At 42.9% G+C, this 20,611-nt stretch overlaps 2 protein-coding genes across 5 annotated transcripts; both read left to right on the plus strand.

The window, feature by feature from the left end:
• The first annotated feature begins 221 nt into the window (after window positions 1-221).
• THG1L (tRNA-histidine guanylyltransferase 1 like) lies at window positions 222-7,514 on the plus strand. 4 transcript variants are annotated; one of them, XM_055560669.1, is made up of 6 exons: window positions 230-688; window positions 1,512-1,688; window positions 2,584-2,753; window positions 3,669-3,757; window positions 4,923-5,030; window positions 6,048-7,514. In XM_055560669.1, exons 1-6 carry the CDS (start codon window positions 288-290, stop codon window positions 6,207-6,209), a joined length of 1,107 nt encoding a protein of 368 aa, XP_055416644.1. In that variant the 5' UTR covers window positions 230-287; the 3' UTR covers window positions 6,210-7,514. The 4 variants fall into 4 exon arrangements, with proteins under 4 accessions (XP_055416649.1, XP_055416644.1, XP_055416656.1 ...); XM_055560674.1 differs by lacking the exon at window positions 4,923-5,030 and having other exon boundaries at window positions 222-688; XM_055560681.1 differs by lacking the exon at window positions 230-688 and having other exon boundaries at window positions 1,550-1,688; window positions 2,588-2,753.
• A 131-nt stretch (window positions 7,515-7,645) lies between these two features.
• Window positions 7,646-20,078, plus strand: LSM11 (LSM11, U7 small nuclear RNA associated). The gene is made up of 4 exons (XM_055560683.1): window positions 7,646-9,549; window positions 14,823-14,962; window positions 16,907-16,990; window positions 17,455-20,078. The coding sequence occupies exons 1-4, from the start codon at window positions 9,105-9,107 to the stop codon at window positions 17,863-17,865; spliced, it is 1,080 nt and encodes a 359-aa protein (XP_055416658.1). The 5' UTR covers window positions 7,646-9,104; the 3' UTR covers window positions 17,866-20,078.
• The last annotated feature ends 533 nt before the right edge of the window (window positions 20,079-20,611 follow it).

The raw sequence follows: 20,611 nt of genomic DNA on the forward strand, positions 1-20,611 counted from the left end.
TTGGAAAACTACTCAAGGTGAAAAATATAAAAATTGTAGTACAAGTGTCTGATTCCAATTTTGTGTGTTCCCTGTGTAAACATAATATATAAAAAGAGACCTGAAAGAACCATCCACAATGCTCTGGCGGGGAGAAGGGAGACATCGTGTTAATTTTCTTAAATTATATTTTCCGATATATACCACGTTTTTTACAGCAAATTAACAAATGCTATTTGGAAAGAAAAAATCACCATTAAACCTTAAAACTTGGCCAGAAATGAATTTTTTTTTTAAATTTCGTGAGAATGAGTTGTAGCAGACCGACAGGACATATGGTAGCAATCAGGAATAGTGCTAAAGGAAGACTGGAACCCTCCTTCCAGGCCCGGAAGTACATTACGAACTACAAGGAGAGGCAAGCGAGATGCTGGCCTCCACAATGGCTAGAGCGACCACGAGAAAACACAGGAACTTCCGGGGCGGAGCTCTCTGTTCTTTTCCCTACCTTGGGGGAAATGTGGGTTGCTGGCACATTGAAAGTTCGCGATTGCTTGGCTGCTACTTCCGTCACTCTGAGACGGTGCTTGAAATTGGGAGCGACCATGGCAAAGAGCAAATTCGAGTACGTGCGGGACTTCGAGGCTGACGACACATGCCTGCCCCACTGCTGGGTGGTGGTACGGCTGGACGGCAGGAATTTCCATCGGTGAGCGAGCTCGGCCCGGGGTGCGTGCTTCGCAGGCGTTTCCGTTGAACGCGGCCCCTGCGCAGCAGCCCGTGGTTACCGTGGTAACGCGGCAGCCAATGCCTGCGCGGCCTTAAGCATCACACTATGTGCTGGCTACAACTGGCTTGAACGCGAGTAGTCTGGATAGTTAAAAATGAGACAGGGTGCTCCACTGGTGAGGAGCTGGCCTGAGGTGTCCATTAGCAAGGCTTTGGCGGAAGAAGTCACTCTTGGGCGCATTATTTCAGCTCTTCAACCGATGGCCAAACTGGTTGTTAGGTGTCTTTGAGGTCTTGCTGTTCAGCGGCCTGTTTAGGGCTTGCTGTGGACAACGCTATACAGAGCATATTCTTGTTTCATTATAAGTAACAGGGCACATGGACTGGATTCAGGAGAGGAAAAGTCAAAAAACAAAGTAACAGAAAGATGGGAATTTCTTAAAAATGGTACTTTGGTAATGATTACTGTAGTTAAAATTTATTGAGCAGTCCAAGGAGGCAGGCGTAGTTATGTTTGTTACCTCCCTCTAACCTGCAGGACAATCCTATGAAGTAAATTTATCCCCATTTCACAGAAAAGGGAATGGAGGATTAGTATATATGTTCCTTTTTCTTAGTTGGTCAGAGCTAAAAAGAAAAAACTGGAGTTCTTAACGAAATGGATTGGGTTGTGGCTCCTGGAATGTTTGGACTCACAGCACTATTACAATGTTTTCCTTTATGAACAGCCTGTTTAATCTGTGTATTAATGACAAGGTCTCTTGCAGCCATGCCCTTTTCCCTTTTCTTTTTCCCATTTGAAGGTTTGCTGAGAAACACAGCTTTATAAAACCTAATGACAGCCGTGCTCTTCATCTAATGACCAAATGTGCCCAAACTGTAATGAATGAACTGGAGGATATTGTGATTGCATATGGACAGAGTGATGAATACAGCTTTGTGTTCAAGCGAAAAAGCAATTGGTTTAAAAGAAGAGCCAGGTAATTCTGTGGCCTAGCTCCTTCAGAAAATTTCCTACCAGCATCTGGCTTCTGCTTGGGCTTCGCTGGTGGCTCAGCTGGTAAAGAATCTGCCTGCAATGCGCGAGACCTAGGTTCAATACCTGGGTTGGGAAGATCCCCTGGAGAAGGGAAAGGCTACCACTCCAGTATTCTGGCCTGGAGAATTCCTTGTACTATATAGTCCATGAGGTCGCAAAGAATTGAACAGGACTGAATGACTTTCACTATCTTAATCATAAACTTGCAGACTATAGTATTGGCAACTGCAGAATGTGTGTGTGTGTGTATGTATGTCTATATATGTATATATACACACACACACACATTGATACACTGATAATATGTATAGAAGTTGACTGTTGTACTTCCATCTGTTATTTGGGCATTCTGTATACTTCTTCCATTTCACATCACCTTAGCTTCTAAGCTGAACATGAAAATAGAAACAGAAACTAAACGTTTAAGTAAGGAGGATCTCAGTACAAATTAGACAAATCTCAAATTTAATTTGGCGGTATGTTGAAACTTGCACAGAAAGCAGGTCATGTAATGAATTGGTGTGTTTTAAAACAGTGGTGTCCCTCCTCCCAAGACTCTTAAGAAAATCCTCTTGAACCATCAATTCACATCACATCCTATAGAAAAACATTTGATAATAGTAAACTACGTTATAAGACTAGAAAGAGAGGCAGGCTGCATTTTAAATATAAAACTGAAATACTAAAATAGTTTTTCTTGACTCAATTTATATTATCTCTTGGCTCTCCAGACAGTTTGTGTTATCACTGTGTTGCACCCACAGACCCTGTCATGGCGTTGAATTAATACCATGTATTTTCTTTTTTCTTGCTCCACCCAACCTGCCTTCTGCAAGTAAGTTTATGACTCACGTGGTTTCCCAGTTCGCCTCCAGCTATGTGTTTTATTGGCGGGATTACTTTGAGGACCAGCCCCTTCTGTATCCCCCAGGCTTTGATGGAAGAGTCATAGTGTATCCTAGCAACCAGACTCTAAAGGACTATCTCAGCTGGCGGCAAGCAGATTGTAAGTGAAACCAAATAAACAAATGTATTGATAGTTACATCACTAATTCGTTATATTAGAGGTGATGCTCGGAAATAGTTTTGGCTCATGTGTATTTCGGAGAAGGCAATGGCACCCCACTCCAGTGTTCTTGCCTGGAGAATCCCAGGGACGGAGGAGTCTGGTGGGCTGCCGTCTTTGGGGTCGCACGGAGTCGGACACGACTGAAGCAACTTAGCAGCAGCAGCATGTGTATTTTGTTTGGAATGCAGTGTTTCAGGTTTTTAAAATTAGTTGAAAATACTTGAAAAATTGGGTATTTTTATGGAAATATTCCTTATTTTTAGCTTTTTTTTTTTTTTTAAATCAGACTATCTGGCAATACTAAGTCTGTATTTCCACTTAGTATTGGTCAGACCCTGTATAGTGACTTCTGTCTTTATACACACACACACACATGCATACACATGTGCATGTACACAGGCGCCAGCGTGCCTCTACTTCTCTGTTGTTCCTCTGGGGAACTTAGGTTCATGCTGGCTTTATTGGGTATTTGAGTTGTGACCCTGCCTTACATGATGAAATATTTGTGAGACTTTTACTCATTTGATGTGTCTTGATTTTTCCAGAAGAATTGGAAAAGAGGTGGGAATAATACAAATCAAATAACTTTGAAAGTATTCCTTAGCCTAATGCACAAGTTAACAGACTTGTGTGAAGCACAGCTGAAACGACAGGATAAAACTGTTAGAAAATTTTTCTGCTTCACTGCTTCCCTCTATGTTCCCTGTGTGTGACTTTTGGCAGGTAACTTAAATGTTTCTGAGGTTTCTCTACTTTAAAGAGGAGAGAAATTGGGCTCCAGTACTCTTTGAAGGGTGAATATTAAAAAAAGATTCTACATCCCTACACAGTGTTACTCTGTTTTCCTTACAGGTCACATCAATAATCTTTATAATACCGTGTTCTGGGCACTTGTGCAGCAGGCTGGCTTAACACCATTACAAGCCCAAGAGAGATTACAGGTATATAGATCTTACTGCATTAAGACTTCAGGGGGGACAGTTTATGATCTCTCATGACATTTTGCCTTCTTTTTAAGCTCTTAAGTTTTTACAGCTTTGTTTTGAAAAGTTACAAAGATCACACTAGTAGCAGGTCTGCTGCTTGCTTGCTTTGTGACTGTGGGTAAGCTGTTAACCACTCCCTGAACCTCAGTGTCCTCTGCTGGAAAATGGAATTAGTGGCTCTACACTCCCACATGGTAATGCTTGGCTGGAGCTGCATATTGGCTGCCCTCTATACGGGGCACATGCTCGTCTTTTCTGTCAGCTCCACCTGGTTGCCGGGGACCTGGAGTTTGGGGTTAGGACTCTTGTATATCATTAAGACCTCAGACTCTGGGGAGTCAAATAACTGTACTCAGATGTTTTTGTTTAATTTTACCTCTCTGCCTTAGTTTTTCATAGGTAAAATGTGGAAAATAATAGTTCCTACCTTACAGGTTTATAGTGAGAATTTTAAGTGGCATGATGCATGTAAAACACACATAGACTAGTACAAAGCACGCTGTAAGTAACTAATAAATACTTTTATTATTAGATGCTACTTGCAGGTAAACTGTGAAATGAGATGTGTTGTAATAACTCCTAATACAATGCCTGGTACATTATAATGACTCAGTAAACGGTTGTCATTATTAACAACAGTGATAAAGATGGGTAGCAATAATAGGAAGACTGGTAGATGTAGCCAGAGTTTGGAAGCACTGAATTTGGATTTTGATTCTTATTCTTAAGTGTAAGAGCACCGTTGGCCTTGGAAAATTTATATAATCTTTCTAAGCTTCTGAGCGCTCATCTCTAAAATGGAGATGGTTATGAGGGTCTAATAAAACATACAAACTATCCAGTACAGAATCAGTACTCTTAACTATTAGTGCCTCTCACTCCATCACAGTAGTGATTGGTGAAGCCAGTTACTTGCTACAGAAGAGAACTTCATGGACTTTTGTATTTAAATAAGATTTGAACTGCTCTTAAAATTCATTAATACCTATACGATGTTTGAGGAAATGCTTCCACTTCTTGATTTGTTGCTAGAAGTTTAGATAGAGAGTGGAATGGATAGGTGGGGCTAGGGGAGAGAAAAGACCTACAAAGCTTTTTATATTTGTTTTTATTTCTTCAGGGAACTCTTGCAGCAGACAAGAATGAGATTTTATTTTCTGAATTCAACATCAACTACAATAATGAGCCACTGATGTATAGGAAGGGGACTGTGTTGATATGGCAGAAGGTAATGCTGTTATGTCTAAGGGAAAACGAAGGTCAGAAAGAAAGCCTGTGCCCAACCCACGCTTTGTCTTGCCTGCTGCCTGCGTGCTTATGTGACTCCAGTCATTAGCACAGATTAGCCCCTTTCCAAAACGAGATGCTATAGATTATTACTATGGATGCTTGCTTTGTCAGTTCATCATTCAAGTTTGTGATCTGGACTCCCCCCTTCTATAAGGAGAATTGCAGAATTTTAGAATTTATTTTTGTGTGTCATAAGCTCTCCCCAAATCGAATCAAACCCCTTTAACAGGTATAGTGCCGATTAGAGAATTTTTGCATTCAAAGAACATTTAAAAAAATCCCACACTGGACCATTAAATGGCCCACCCATCCCATGAGAACTATAATTTGAGGAACTGATGTTGTATGTGAAGGTTCTGTCCCTTACAGAATGTTGGAGAGATTCTCTAGACAGTCATAGTTAACTTAATATTTTGTCTCCTTTCATCTAAATCCTTAATTCTACCAATATTTTCTCTCTGATCCAGCTCCTGGGCATAATGATGTCTCTAAATTTATTTCCTTCCATCTAAAGTATTTTTTTCTGAAATGAATGTTTTTAAGTATTAAGGGAGTAAGTATTCTAAGAGCTCAGGATCTCACTGGCAACTTTTATTAGTATTTTTTAAGTATTTGTTCTTTGGACCAGCAGGTGGGAAAGCAGAAATATCTTTAATTCTATGGTTATTGCTAACAAGGAACAAAGAGTCCCTTCTGTGTTCCTAAGATCTCCTCTCAGAATAGAGCAGCATAACTGTTTAAAAAGTGTGTTTTTAGTTGTAAAGAAATTCAGGTATAGTAAGATATGTATCTGTCTGAAAATATATATTTGTCTGGGTTGGCTAAAAGTTTATTTGGGTTGTTCGAAAAACCCAAATGGATGTTTTGTCCAACCAAATATATAGCCCACTTCTCCGTCTTCTGTCCCAAAGCCACTCTCTAGTTAACAATGTCAATATTTTAACTTTACCTATAGGTGGAGGAAATCACAACAAAAGAAGTTAAGCTGCCAGCAGAAATGGAAGGAAAAAAGATGGCGGTGACCCGGACCAGGACTGTGGTGGTGCCCTTGCACTGCAATATCATTGGGGATGCTTTCTGGAAGGAACATCCAGAGATCCTGGATGAAGACAGCTGACCCTTTGCTTTTCAGTCCTGGCGTGCTTAACCATCTCGGCCCCCAAGTCTCCTGGCCTTTGCTGGCCCTAGCCTCTGTGCCATGCAGAAGTCTCCTGGGAGTGACATGCCTCTGGTTGGGAGGGGAGCGGAGAGAAAAGGGGTGGATGTGGGTGGTGTATCTTGTTCTGCTTTAAGTGGAACACCTTTTTTGCAGTGTTCAAACGTGGTTCCTTTGGTAGAAGTATATTTAAAAAAAAAATTGTGGTACTCTTTTTATGAAGCAAGAACTATGTTATGCCTTGTAGATGAATCATTTTTAGATTGTGGCATGGGTCTTAAAAAAACCTGTCAAGCTTTTTTCACCTCTGCTGGAAGATGAGCCCAAACTTTACTATCGCCTGCTCTTTCTTTACCACAGAATCCAGTGACCCCGGTCACCTCACCTTTCCCACCCACCTAATTGCATTCGTCTTTGGCAGACCTGGAACTAGTATAGGTTGATGCCTTCCCAGTGCCTCTGAATGCAGGAATTCCAGGGCAAACTCAGGGCTTTGTGCCATTGTCCAAGTTGGCAACCTGCGCTGAACTAACGAGTTGTAGCTTGGGTGTCCTTCATAAATATTGCGTGCACTGATTTTGTGGAGTTGTCAGCATGACCCTCATCTCACCAGGGGCGGTGATCACAAGGCTGCTTACTCTTTCTCAGGAGAAAGAGAGTTACATGTCTATATGGGAGAAGGAAAAGGTGAGATTGAATGAGCCAGGAGGAAGATACTGTTGTCTTGGCACTTCAGTTTTGAAAGTCACCTTCCTGTTGGACTTCCTGAAAAAGATTCTCAGGTAGCCTCTGTATAATAAAACAATGGCATTTGACTTGGAGAGCAGAGGGACCAACACTCATCTTTGGGTCACAGGTAGTAGAGGAGCCCTAATTGTTCTACCTGCTGACGTGGAGTTGGGCGAGGAACCACAGGAACTGCATGTTGCTCGTGGCCTCCGAAGGGGAGGTGGTAGAGAACTCACATTTCCTTTTATGTTCATTTCATATTTTAGAGGGAAAAGATTAATTTGGCTCTATAAAGAATTAATTAAAAGCCCACATCACAGTGCCTGGTCTTAAACTGTAGAATTTACAGCCAAGAAAATGTATTTTTGAAAGAGCGATGGCTGGTCTCATCTCACTAATTGACACCCCATCTGTTGACGCCTTTTTTTCCCTCCCTGTTCTCACTCCATGGGAATAGGAGACATGGCTTACAGTTGGTAATTGATAAAATTTCTTTGAAAAGAAAAAAAATAAAGGTTTCAACTCCCTTGGCCTAATTTTTCTTTTTTCTTTTTTTTCATACAAATTCAGTATATGAGTCCAACTTTCATGTGTGAACGTCCTTACATAAGCCAGGCTCACATCCCTTCATCACAGTGGTGGTTCACAGACTTCTGGATACAAAAATTTACTTGAAATGCTCTTTTAAAATGCCAGTTCCAAGCTCTCTCCCCATGAAGAGTTTGAGATTCAAAGACTTTTGATGGGTGTAGTCAATATACCACACTTTGGGTAACTAGTCTATACCAAAACCTAGACTTGTACATCTAGATAGGCCAAGTAAGGCAGTAAGAATGTAGCTCTTGATTGGCAAACATAATGGTAAACAAATTAAAGCATTCTATATCAAAACAAGGAAGTAGGTGTTTGTACAAATTTTTAAGACAGCCACCCAAGAAAGTTGTTTTCTCTGGGTGTTATGTGATACTACAAAGGTATCACTTGATTTTGTTATAAGATAGGACATGTGCTTGCTGGTTGAATTGCCAGCAGTTGGCAGGAGTGAGGTTTGTCTTGGGGAGGGTGGTTTTGAGCAGAGGAATATCCTGGGTTTAATATTTATGCTTTAATACCTATTGAATTAAGTAATGCTGTCAGAAGCGGGAGTATCTGGACCTTTGATGTAGACTATTATTTTAACATCAAGAAACAAAAAAGGTTCTGCTAAACAGAGGCTCTAAAGTACAGCCAGATTTTATAAATATGCCATCCCAGCTGGATCCTCCTTTCCTCCAGGTGCTTAGCAATACTTAGAAGATCAGTGATGGTGAATTTTCTTTAATACTAGCATCTTTCTGGTGTTCGTGTAAATTTCTTTTTGCCTAGGTGTAAGAAATGCAGTAGGGTCCACTCATCATCCTTCACTTTCATTGTTCACTTAATATTCCTAGAGCATTTATTACGCCCCATATGCATATCTTTAGTTCTTCAGACAGTTCCTTGAAACAGTTTCTAGCAAAGAGTCAGGCATGACTAAGTGACTGAACTGAACTGTTCGTATCTCAAAAGAGAATGTAAAGCTCAGAGAAGCTAAATAGTTGGAGCCCAGGCGTGTGAACTCCAGTGATGCTCAGCATAAGAGCAAATTGGGACATTCCTTGCCCTCTTCCTCGGCTTCCCTGATAGCTCAGTTGGTAAAGAATCCGCCTACAATGCAGGAGACCCCGTTGGATTCCTGGGTTGGGAAGATCCGCTGGAGAAGGGATAGGCTTCCCGCCAGCTCAAGCTACTAGTAGAACACAATTCCAGAGAATCGAGAAATACCTGGGGAGCTTATCAAGCTGACGGGCCCAGCCTCCATCCCCAGGGAATCTGGACTATCAGCAAACACCTAAAGTGATAATGATATTGATGGGAAAACGCTGCGTTAACACAAATGAACCTCTTCCCCCGCACGCTGATGCGCTCCGAGCCCCGGGCTAGTAGCTGCCGCGCACCACACCCCTGGCGGCGCAGAGCGCAGGCAGACGCTGCTCCCTGGCGGCCGCCCGGGCGCAGTGAGACATCCCGCGCCGCGGCTGCGCAGTGACGCCCTCTGGCGGCCCCGCGCCTTCTTCCCATCGGCCTCGGCTTGCGGGCCTTTCAAACATGGAGGAGCGGGAGCGGGGGGCGAGGTCGGCTGGCGCTGGGAGCCCCGCGCGCCCGCCCAGCCCGCGGCTGGATGTCAGCTCTGACAGCTTCGACCCGCTGCTGGCCCTGTATGCGCCCCGCCTGCCTCCCATTCCCTACCCCAACGCGCCCTGCTTCAACAACGTGGCCGAGTACGAGAGCTTCCTCAGGACCGGGTTACGGAGCGGCGGGCGCGGACGGGCGCGGGGCGCGGCCGCTGGCTCAGGGGGCCCCGCTGCGGCCGCCGGGCCCTCGGGCAGGACCCGCCGCCGCCCGGACGCCCCCGCCCCGGACCCCGAGCGCATCCAGCGCCTCCGCCGCCTCATGGTGGCCAAAGAGGAAGGGGACGAGGCCGCCGACGCGCGGCGGCGGGGTCCGGGTCGGAGCAGGAAGGCGCCGCGCAACGTGCTCACGAGAATGCCCTGTGAGTCCCGCGGGCGGGCGGGGACCGGGCCGGCTGTCCGGAAGGCGGCGGCCCTGCAGGCGTGTCCCTGGTGACAGCCGCTTGGCGCGGACCTGTGTGTGTATCAGGGGGAAGGTCTTGGTGAAGGCTGAAGAGATAACCAGCGACCGTGGGGAGGGTCAGCTTGAGGAATTCAGGGTCTGTATGGGCAGTGAGGGAAGAGTGGCAAGGCTGTGGAGGGAATAAGTAGCCCTGGGTAGGGTCTGCTTGGATAACATGCGTAAAGGTGATGGGGGCCACAGAAGTGACCACAGAGGTGATGAGGAACCTGCTGAAATCGATCTGCAGGAGTGATTGGGGGCTGGGGGGTGGCCGGGGGATTCTGGAGAGGTGGTGAGCCTGGAAACGGGACAACATGGGGAAGGTTTGCAGAGGGTGATGAAGTCTTGGGGCCATGCATGGTGAGAGGAGGGAGGGCACAGCCAGTATTAGGGGAGGGAGAGTGGTTCGGTCAGTGAGATTTGTGGGTGATGGGACGCAGTATGAGGAAATTGTTCAGATAGCACAGGGGACATAATCTCATGACCTCTGCACATTAAGTGACAGCTCGTTCTCAGTGCTGTAAGCAGAAAGGGCTGCAGGGTCTTGACATACATGTGTTCACTGGAATGCAGCAGGCACAGAAGGTCACTAAAGGGCAGACACTTTTACAGCCTTGCTGCAGGGCTGAGCGCAGGGACTCTTGTCTGTCAGGCTCCTATTACCATATGCACAGGTTATTTTGAGTTCTGAAGGTGTAAATGGCACGATGGGATTTCTTGCAGCCTCCTAATAGTTCCTTAGAGTAAAGCTGTAAATAGCAGAGATTGCTAAATGTGAGTTAGGTCTTGTATAAACGGAATAGAAACAGCCCAGGGTCATATCTTTGTCATCTGGCAAGCAGTTCTGACATCTGCCCCATGAACACAATGACCTACTTAGCCATTCAGAGCATCTGTATCCTGATAACTAAATTGTGGCATTATTAAATCACTGCCTTTGGAATGGAGGGTTTTGCTACGTAAAGGAATATTTTGTTTATTTCCTAGAAGTGTGTTAAGAGAGCAACATCCTAAAAAACTGAGTGCTGTTAGGGGTGCCTTTGTGATTCCAGTGCCAGAGCATCACCGCCTAAGCTAGGGTTTACTCCAGTTTGCTTGCCCAGCAGTGACACAGATTATGCGTGTGCCTAAATTAAGAGCAGTTTGGGGGAGCTTATTTTGCCCGTAGTTTTTGCCACTGTCAGATCTTTGAAATGCCCTCCAAGTCTCAGATTGTAACATTTATTTCCATTTTGCCAAGTATTGCTTTGCTGCCAAGATTTTCAAGACAAAAGAAGTATTTCTATGTGGTGAGTGGTTTTGGCTTTACTGGTGGAGAACTTTGCCATATTTTTAGGATGAAAGAGTGTGAAGGCCAGCTTTATCAACTTTCCACAATTAAATGTATGCCTGGACTCAAAGTCTCAAAATGTGCTCTAGGCATTGAAAAGTTTAATCCTACCACTGGAAACAGTTGGATGTACATGGTAGAGATGAGTAGATATCACAAAAAATTGATGACCTTCAGGAAGCAAAAAAAAGTATAGAAGCAGGGATGAGGATTAGGTTTTTTCCAAAAAAGAATTGATACAGAAGTCAGCTTTAGGTCTTGAGGTTAAGAAAGGGCATGCTTGACGATAACAGTAATTATTTAAAAATAAGGCTGTTGAGCATGTAATATGTGCTAAATAAGCATATAATATATGCTAAATTACATATAGCAAAATTCACTCCTCAGGTGAGTAAAAAGGTTGTGAATTCATCACCACATTCAAGATACAAATCAAGGAGTTCCCCAGTGATCTAGTGGTTAAGATGCTGTACTTCCAATGCAGGGGATGCAGGTTCAAACCCTGATCAGGAACTAAGGTCCCACATGCTGTGTGGCAAAAAAAAAAATAAAATAACATGTAAAGTTAAACTTATCATAGGGCCTGGCCCATACTGAGGGCTCAGTAATTGGGGATAATATTGGTGACAGTGATGCTGCTGCTGCTGCTGATGTGAAGGAGAGGAGCTTGGAGACTCTTGAAGTGAACCAATAGTATGATGAGGCTCTACACTGTATTGTTGGTTGTGGAAACAGAAAAGAAAGGTCAGGTCTTAGTTATTGAGAATCTCTTTTCTGGACTTAGTATTGGCTATTCTGCTGCTGCTAAGTCGCTTCAGTCGTGTCCAACTCTGCAACCCCATAGATGGCAGCCCACCAGGCTCCACCGTCCCTGGGATTCTCCAGGCAAGAATACTGGAGTTGGTTGCCATTTCCTTCTCCAATGCATGAAAGTGAAAGTGAAGTCACTCAGTCGTGTTTGACTCTTCACGACCTCATGGACTGCAGTCTACCAGGCTCCTCCGTCCATGGGATTTTCCAGGCAAGAGTACTGGAGTGGGTTGCTGTTGCCTTCTCCAAAGGGAAAAATAAAAGAGTGGGGTTAAAAATGCCCACTGCTGGGCATACACACTGAGGAAACCAGAAGGGAAAGAGACACGAGTACCCCAATGTTCATTGCAGCACTGTTTATAATAGCCAGGACATGGAAGCAACGTAGATGTCCATCAGCAGATGAATGGATAAGAAAGCTGTGGTACATATACACAATGGAGTATTATTCAGCCATTAAAAAGAATACATTTGAATCAGTTCTAATGAGGTGGATGAAACTGGAGCCTATTATACAGAGTGAAGTAAGCCAGAAAGAAAAACACCAATCCACTATACTAACGCATATATATGGAATTTAGAAAGATGGTAACAATAACCCTGTGTACGAGACAGCAAAAGAGACACTGATGTATAGAACAGTCTTATGGACTCTGTGGGAGAGGGAGAGGGTGGGAAGATTTGGGAGAATGGCATTGAAACATGTAAAATATCATGTATGAAACGAGTTGCCAGTCCAGGTTCGATGCACGATACTGGATGCTTGGGGCTGGTGCACTGGGACGACCCAGAGGGATGGAATGGGGAGGGATGAGGGAGGAGGGTTCAGGATGGGGAACACATGTATACCTGTGGCGGATTCATTTTGATATTTGGCAAAACTAATACAGTTATGTAAAGTTTAAAAATAAAATAAAATTAAAAAAAAAAAATGACCTGAATTTGGAAGGATGTGGCCCAAGGGTAATGGCAGTGGAGAGTGGGATTTGGAAGAATAACTTTGCTTCAAAGATAAGGCATAGATATAGTTTTAGAAGCCTGGCTCATATCCATTTGGAGTTTGTCACAAATACTGCTGAGAAGAGATTCAAAATGTGCCTTGTGATTCTGAATGTGGAACTTTTTTTATCTCTTGGGATTTTGCTCTGATAGGTGGTGTGCCAGTGTTGTATTTTTGATCACATGAGAGAAATATTCCCTGGAATTATACCTTGTTAAATCTTTGGAAGAAAAAAAAAATCAAAGGTACAGATATGAAGGTTGAAAACCTGAGTTTACCATTTGTTTAATTAGAATAAGAGATTTTTGTTAAGGTACATGCTTGTCCTTTCTCCCTGATTTGGGGGTGCGTGGGGAGTAATGCCCCTGTTTTCTTCCAAGTTAGAAAAAGAGTGGCCTTTCCAGCCTTTGTGGAACATATGTGTATGGTGGGAAAGAGGAGTGAATGTGGAAGGCAAGTAGAGTAATCTAGGCATTGTGACCAGTTTCTAAGAAATTTAATTATTGGAACTTATTCATTACATGAAACTAGAAGTTACGTAGTCTAACCTCATCTTATGAATGGGGAAACTTGGACTTGTAGAGAAAAAGTTGCTCACCAAGTTCACACAACTAGTTATAATGACCTAAATGTTTACAGTGCTTGATTTGACACCATCTGTAACACATATCCGGATATGTGTATATACACATACCTTAGTATGTCAGAGGTTCAGAGAATTTTAAAATATGGCTAGAGGAGGGATGGATGGTGAAGGTCAGGCCAAGGTTCTCGTGTTCCTTTCTAAGGTCACTGTTTCTGACAGTCTACCTTCTTGTTGAATCTTCAATCTGACAACCTCCTATTTCTCATCTACAAAGTCACTTAATCCAAGAGTATCTTCTTTTATTAACTTATCCCTGCCATCATTTATAAGCCAGTTCATGAGTGAGGGGTAAGGAGGTTAAGAGTAACCACCTTAGGTATCCAAATTGAAGTGCAAGACACTTGTTCTATTTTATGCTTATACTAAAAATAAGACATATATTTTTGTTTGTTTACTATCAATGACAATAACTTCCAAAGAACTGTGCCTTTCAGACTTGAGGGGAAGAGTGAGATTGTGTAAATGTGAGAGTGTGTGTGTGTGTGTGTGTGTGTGTGTGTGTGTGCATGCATGTGCAGTTTTCTTTAGGGAGGTTTTATGTAGTACAGTCACCATACTGTGATGGCTAAATTAACATGAAATAATAAAAATAAAACTCAGCCTTGCTTTCAAGCTCTGAAAAAAAAAAAAGAATCCATCATAATAAAGGCTGCAGATTATAGTCCCAACATTCTTTACATGAACTGTCATACTCCTCTTTTCATATGATGCTTATCGGCAATTTCACTGGAGTCAGGTACTCAGCAGGTGCCTTTACATCAGTGAGGCCTGGAATACAACCAGGCCTCCTCTTCCTCATGTGAAAATAATGTTCACTGAAACGCTAGTGGCCTCAGAGCACGGGCTTCTGCATGATGTAGCTTAGACCGAGAGGGCCAAAAAGCCATTCTCTCTCAGACGAGATTGCATGTGTTTCAGGGTGGACGAGTCACACGGTTCATTTCCTTTAAACCTATGACCAAAGTTCTTGGTTCTTTGGAAGGCTCAAGCTGGATATGCAGTTCATGAGATTTATCCTGAAAAAGGTTGTTATACAAGGCAGAGAACTGAGAAGAATCTAGCTGCTGATGTGCACATTTAGTATAGTGTTTTTTTGCCCCCAAAAGTTTTTAAATGATGCTGCCTCTTAGAATCAGAGACATCATAGAAATAGCATATGGAGGTAGTGAAACATTTGGATGGTAGCCCCGCAGGGGGTTTATCCATGTTCCGGGGAATCTTGTCTCATCTCAGTGTACTGTGCCTCCACTTGCCGTGCTGCCCGCTGGGCCTTCTGCTCCTGTGGTGTGGTCGCCAGTGCCATACCATGTTGCCTTGTGTTGCTGGAGATGGCTGGGTGGTCTTGGTTGTTAATTCTGGGAATGAGAGCAAGTATTCATTCTGTGCTGATGGTTCTTCTTGTTTCAGTGCACGAAGGCAGCCCTCTGGGTGAACTCCATCGTTGTATCCGGGAGGGGGTGAAGGTGAATGTTCACATCCGCACTTTCAAGGGACTTCGGGGCGTCTGTACAGGCTTCCTCGTTGCATTTGACAAGTTCTGGAATATGGTAATTAAGCCTTCCTCAACGAACTGGAGCACCTCCTAAGGATTAAATCTTTTATATATCTCAAGGACTTTATTCAGCAAAACCTCCAGAATAACTTCCCGGAAGCCCTAGAATCTTTGAACTCTCTTGGACAACAACAGAAAAGTTCATTTTATTGTTTTCCCTAAAGGCAGTGGCTTTTACCTGGGATGATTTTACCTATGCCTCCTTCCCAGGAGCATTTGGCAATGTCATTTTTTGATTGTCACGACTGTGGGACAGAGTACCACTGGCACCTAGTCGGTAGAGGCCAGGGCTGCTGCTGCGCACCCTACAATCCACAGAATATCCTGCCAACAACAGAGAATAATCTAGTCCAGAATGTTACTAGTGCCAGGGTTGAGAAATCTAGCCTTAAGGGATAATTACTTATTTCTTCTTTTAGTAATTTTATATTGATTTCTTACTGGTTATTTTTCATTTGTTTAAAAATATTTATTGACTTCCTACTTTGGCTGGGCATATTGCTAGGTACAGAAATTTCAGGAAGGAATTTAAACTGCAACTTTTGGAAAGAGAGATGAGGATAAAGGGGAAGCAGCCATATTAATAAGCCAGACACTTTGCATGGTGTTTGCTTATGAAGGAGTGTACCATGCGCCCTCAGTCTTCTAAAGGCTTACTGTCTATTTACTAGACAGACATTTGGAAGAGAAAAAGGACACACAGCACAACTACGATACGAGACCGTTAGAGTAGGAGCCACCGGGCCTTTCTAGTGTTTCTTTCCATATGATCTGCCATCGCCAGTTTTTCTTCTCTTTGTGCTTTATCTTCCTCTGTGCATGCTCCTTGATTATAGTAGTAGTTGCTAATACTTATTAAGCACTTGCTATATGCCAGATCCTGTACAAAGGACTTTATATATAATAACTCAGTAAATGAGTTGTAAGTCTATCACTGTTTTATTTCACAAATGAAGTAACTGAGGCTGGAAGGTTGGTCCCAAAAATCACACTCTTAGTAAGTGAAAGGGACTGTAACTTTATCTTTTCTGGCTTCTGAGACTATGTTTTAAACTGTATGGAGTCATAAAACTTGGATTCAAATCCTAGCTTAACATTTGGTAGCTGTGTAACTCGAGGCAAAGTAATTTCTCTGAGCCTCAGTTTTCTCATTTCTAAAATGTAGGGGGAAAATGTTTTATTATTGTAAGTTTACCTTTGAAGGGAGAGATTTAAGAGAATATACTTGACAGTGGTGGCAATAACAATACTGTCAGCTTATGTTTGTAAGATGATTCACACTTTTCAAAGTCATTTCTCATCCATGATCTCATTTGATCCTAATGGCTGTCCTGTAAGGTTGATCTCTCATCAACAAGAATTCAGCGGCATTTCTGTGTATTACCCTGGCTAGTCTCTTCATTGCTGTCATAAAGCAGAGAGACTGAAAAGGGAAAATCAGCAGTAGTGTTCTTAAAGTGTGGTCTGAGGCTGTCCTGCATTCTAATCATGGTGTTTCTGGTTAAAACAGAAAGTTCCTGGGCTTCATCCCAGATGTACAGAATCAGAATAGCCTTAGATTTTTATTTTGCCACATTATTGACCAGAGGATTTTTGCAGAAACTAATGCCTGTGGTGTTAATGCATCTCTGGTCAGTAATGTGTTAATAAGCTTCCTGGATTATTCATCCTCCCTGAAATTTAAGAGCCTCCACCCTACATTTGCAGTGGCCCCTTACCATAGGAGAACCCCATCTTACATGGTCGTAACAGCTTGGCGTTCCTATTCAGAGGGGACCATGTATTACCATTTGTTCCTGCCCAAGAGCTGAGTCACCTGTTAAGTTTAGACTGGTATAATTAGATAGTATTCTGCCATTTAAATTTTGTCCTGAAAGCTATAAAAATAATATTTTGAATGATACCATGTTTTTCCTTCCTTTGGTCTCTTTTTCTCCAGGCACTTACTGATGTGGATGAGACCTACCGAAAACCTGTTCTAGGCAAAGCATATGAACGGGATTCTTCGTTGACTCTCACCAGGGTAAGCCATTTCCCCTGACTTTGAGTACCCAGTGTGCTTTCAAGCTTAGGAATTAAGATCACTGAGCCTAGGGACCAGGATTTCCCAGCAGTAGAGCCTTATTGCTGTCAACCAGGCATGCTTGGACCAAGATCTTCATTAGTCTCTTCTCATGCATCCAGTGAGTAAAAACTGAATCCGTATTTCTTACTTGCACATTGTTTGAGCAACAAGTTACCTCATCGGGTCTGAATGTCTTTCAGTTTTATACCACAGAAAAAATGGGTACTTTTTCTCTTGACATACTTACTGTTTTATCTGAGTTATGACTAGAAATAGAAAATTTGTTACTAACTTTTTTAAAATTGCAAAGCAGACAGTCTACAGAGCATGATTAAGGAATCTAGTCTGTCCTTTGTATATCGAAAAAAAGAGATGTTGAAAACTGAAGAGAAGGCTAATACTTGTCATTGCTTTCCTTGCAGCTCTTTGATCGACTAAAACTGCAAGATTCCTCCAAGAAGGAAACAGATTCTAAGTCTGCAGTTGAAGACTCCACTCTCTCCAGATACTCCCAGACATCCACATGGAAGGTGGCTTCCGTGTGGGGAAGAGGAGACACCGACCGGAGTTCACGCAGGCGTTCCCGCTCCGTCCCTTCTTCCTTGCAGGCGTCTGCAAGGGAGGAGTCCAGGTCAGAGCTGTCAGGGAGGACTACACGGACAGAAGGGTCCAGTGCAGGGGGTACCTTTTCCAGGGCTACCACCCTTTCCAGGGGCCCGTCCCATAAGAAAAAGAGAAAGCCCAAAGTGGATTACCAGCAGGTTTTCACTCGCCATATAAATCAGATTTTCATTCGAGGTGAGAATGTCCTGCTGGTTCATCTTGCACAGTGACTGGCTCAGCCTCACTTGAGCTTTGGTTTTAGAAATACAATGCATGAGTTGCTGCTATGCTTATCCTAGTGTCCCAGTGTAACTCTAAATTGGAGTGATCCCTCTGGTCCAGCATGTGCAGGGCATAGAACCAGGCTCGGGCCCTCTGGGAGAAGAGGTCCTGAAGGGAAAACAGGGCTTGAGAGGGTGGTGGGTATTTGCATTAATATCACAGCAAAAGTTGTACAGAGCATGGTCCATGCATCTAATTTGGTATCACGGTCTACTGCATACACTCAAACCAAATATAAGATCTTGAATTGGGGAGCATGGTATGAATTGAATTGACTCCACAGACACTATAGCATGGTGAAGGAGAAAGCCTCCTCAGGAAGAATGATCTCATTTCTAGAACCTAGTGCCCTGAGTACTCATGAACTTGTATCTAAGAGTAGCAGTATAAATTGCCTCGAGCCCTTCATCCGCACCTTGTAACTGACCTTTAAGTTTCACTCTACACCACTCTCTCTTGATCGAGGAATGTACTTTGCTGTCTCTTAATATCTGTAGGATATAAGAAGGCTGCACATTTATGTAAGAGTGAAATCCGGGTGGGTGGCATGCTCCAGTGAATGCTGTGTCTTCACCCCTCTCCATGTTATGGGAAGAAATAGGGGACCTTGTTGTTGGTTTTCCTCTTGCCAGAGGGAGTTTCTGCAGATGGTGTACCAGGTGGGACTGTAAGATGCGCTTGTCCTCTTCTTTCACTTTTGTGGCATGGTGCTAGTGCATGTGCCTGCGTATTGCCCCCTGTGTATAGTGTGACCTGTCCTGTGAGCTTTATAGCAGGAGGCTGTCACCTTCATGACTGGCTGCAAAGAGTTCTGCATGAACTCAAGAATACACACACATCATGTGGCTGAGAGTACCCTTTCCGGGCAGGGCTGGCCCTGTCTCGAGTGTCTTTCAAGATGGTTTTCCATGAAACCCGGGTGGAGTTTTATTCCCTTGTGTCAGGCCAAAGAGGTTCTTACAAAGTACAACAATGGTGTCTGTAAGGGACACGTTACTCAGCCCGGCTTGAGTAACCAAACACCAGACCACCTGCTACTATTTCTACTTGAATCATATGCTTTTTCAATCACCAGTGCAAAATAGGCTGTACCTCGACACAGACTGTTAGGCAATATTGACCTTTTGTTTTGTTAGTTTATATTAGGTTTTATTTTAGATCTCTTACATTCAAAGTGAGAATGAGAAATAGCTCACTAGTTAAAATGTTTGAAAAGAAAAACTTCCTCTGCTGTATTTGTTGTGTAACTTAAATGAGCCTTCTGAGAAGCAGGTGAGTCACGCTCAGAGAGCTGAGCCGGGACTCCTGGTCCTTCGGCTGGCTGGGCCTCTGGAGTGAGAGGAGAGCAGACTAACCCCTCTGTGCCTCAGGTTTTCCCCATCAGACACCTACCTCACAGGGGCACTGAGGAACAGAATCTGGGGAAGGCATTTTAAAGTCTTTTAACATACATAAGTGCCATGAGTAATTTTTACTCACTCTGTTTCATAGCTTGCTTAGAAGTTCACTGTCTCATGAGCAAAGTAGGTGCTATATAATACAAGAACGTAATCTCTGTAGGTGTTAGCAGTTATGATCTTCTTGTCATCAGAAGGCAGTGATAGCTTCAGGAACTACTTTCCATTTTCCATTCCTTTCTCCTAAGGGACAATGGAAGTTCTCAGAAGAATATCTTTAGTGAAAGAAAAGTAACAATATTTTTGCTGCTCTCCCATATCCCAGCCCCCACCCTTTTCTGGTCGTGATGAGAGGGAATTCCGCTGCGCTTTTTGGGGGGTTTATATGCCAGCACTGAAGGAAGGATGTGACTCTAAAAACAGCACATCCCTGAAAGGGAATCTGTGGAAGTTGTTTTATTTGATTTTGTTTCAAAATGGGTTTTAAGTATACTCTTTAGAACCAGATGAGATGCACTAAACATTTAGAGAGGTTCTAGGTTACACATGCAAGTGAACAATTATCTTTGGACACTGCCAGTCTGAGTCTTTTTAAATAGTATGTTCTAAAATCAGTCGTCTTGTTAATCATCGGGCACCCCACCTTTACCCCTTTACCCATCTCCCCTGTTTGGTTGTCCCCATCTGTCTGTCTGTCTTGTCCCTCATCTGGAAGCTGTAATAGTTATTAAATTTTCACAATAAAGGAGAAATTTGGAATTAAATGGAATATAATCAATTTCTATTCATCGTAGCGCCTGATTAAATCTAACCTGACTTATTTTAAACACATGCTCATTTCCTTGTTTGCATATAATTTTCATGTGTCCATATAACGATTGATTTACTGCTTTTCTGCCCAACTTAACAATTCTGGCTCTAAAAATTATTTTAAAACTGTGTGTGATCTGTCTTATGTGCCCATATTCCCCATTTATTGGTTTGGACAGTGATTCTGGGATGATTACTGTCTAGTAAATGTGATGTTTTGTACAAAGCATGATAATCATTATTTTATAGAAGTAAATTTTTAAAATTATTGCCCTTTCTTTATTATTGGAGAAATTTTTCAAAATGAAGGAAAAATATATTCTAAAAATGTATATGCTGCTCAAAAATGTGATCATCTAAGACATTTTAACAAATTGCTATGGAAATAACTGAAGTCTTCCTCAAGAGAAGGCAAGGAAAGAAAAAGGGGAAGTAACAGCCAGAACGGTAGATTTCTGGAGGCCCCCCATCAGCTCGCCAAGGGGGC

The sequence above is a fragment of the Bubalus kerabau genome, chromosome 1 (genome assembly GCF_029407905.1).
Source record: "Bubalus kerabau isolate K-KA32 ecotype Philippines breed swamp buffalo chromosome 1, PCC_UOA_SB_1v2, whole genome shotgun sequence".
Lineage (NCBI taxonomy): Eukaryota > Metazoa > Chordata > Mammalia > Artiodactyla > Bovidae > Bubalus > Bubalus kerabau.

What these genes read in the sequence shown, in the direction of transcription:
- LSM11 (XM_055560683.1), top strand. Translation starts at nt 9,105, where the DNA reads ATGGAGGAGCGGGAGCGGGGGGCGAGGTCGGCTGGCGCTGGGAGCCCC. An exon ending in CGTGCTCACGAGAATGCCCT is followed by an intron (nt 9,550 to 14,822) that starts GTGAGTCCCGCG and finishes TTCTTGTTTCAG; the next exon opens with TGCACGAAGGCAGCCCTCTG. An exon ending in CTTCGTTGACTCTCACCAGG is followed by an intron (nt 16,991 to 17,454) that starts GTAAGCCATTTC and finishes CTTTCCTTGCAG; the next exon opens with CTCTTTGATCGACTAAAACT.
- THG1L (XM_055560669.1), top strand. Translation starts at nt 288, where the DNA reads ATGAGTTGTAGCAGACCGACAGGACATATGGTAGCAATCAGGAATAGT. An exon ending in GACGGCAGGAATTTCCATCG is followed by an intron (nt 689 to 1,511) that starts GTGAGCGAGCTC and finishes TCCCATTTGAAG; the next exon opens with GTTTGCTGAGAAACACAGCT. An exon ending in AAGCCCAAGAGAGATTACAG is followed by an intron (nt 3,758 to 4,922) that starts GTATATAGATCT and finishes TTATTTCTTCAG; the next exon opens with GGAACTCTTGCAGCAGACAA.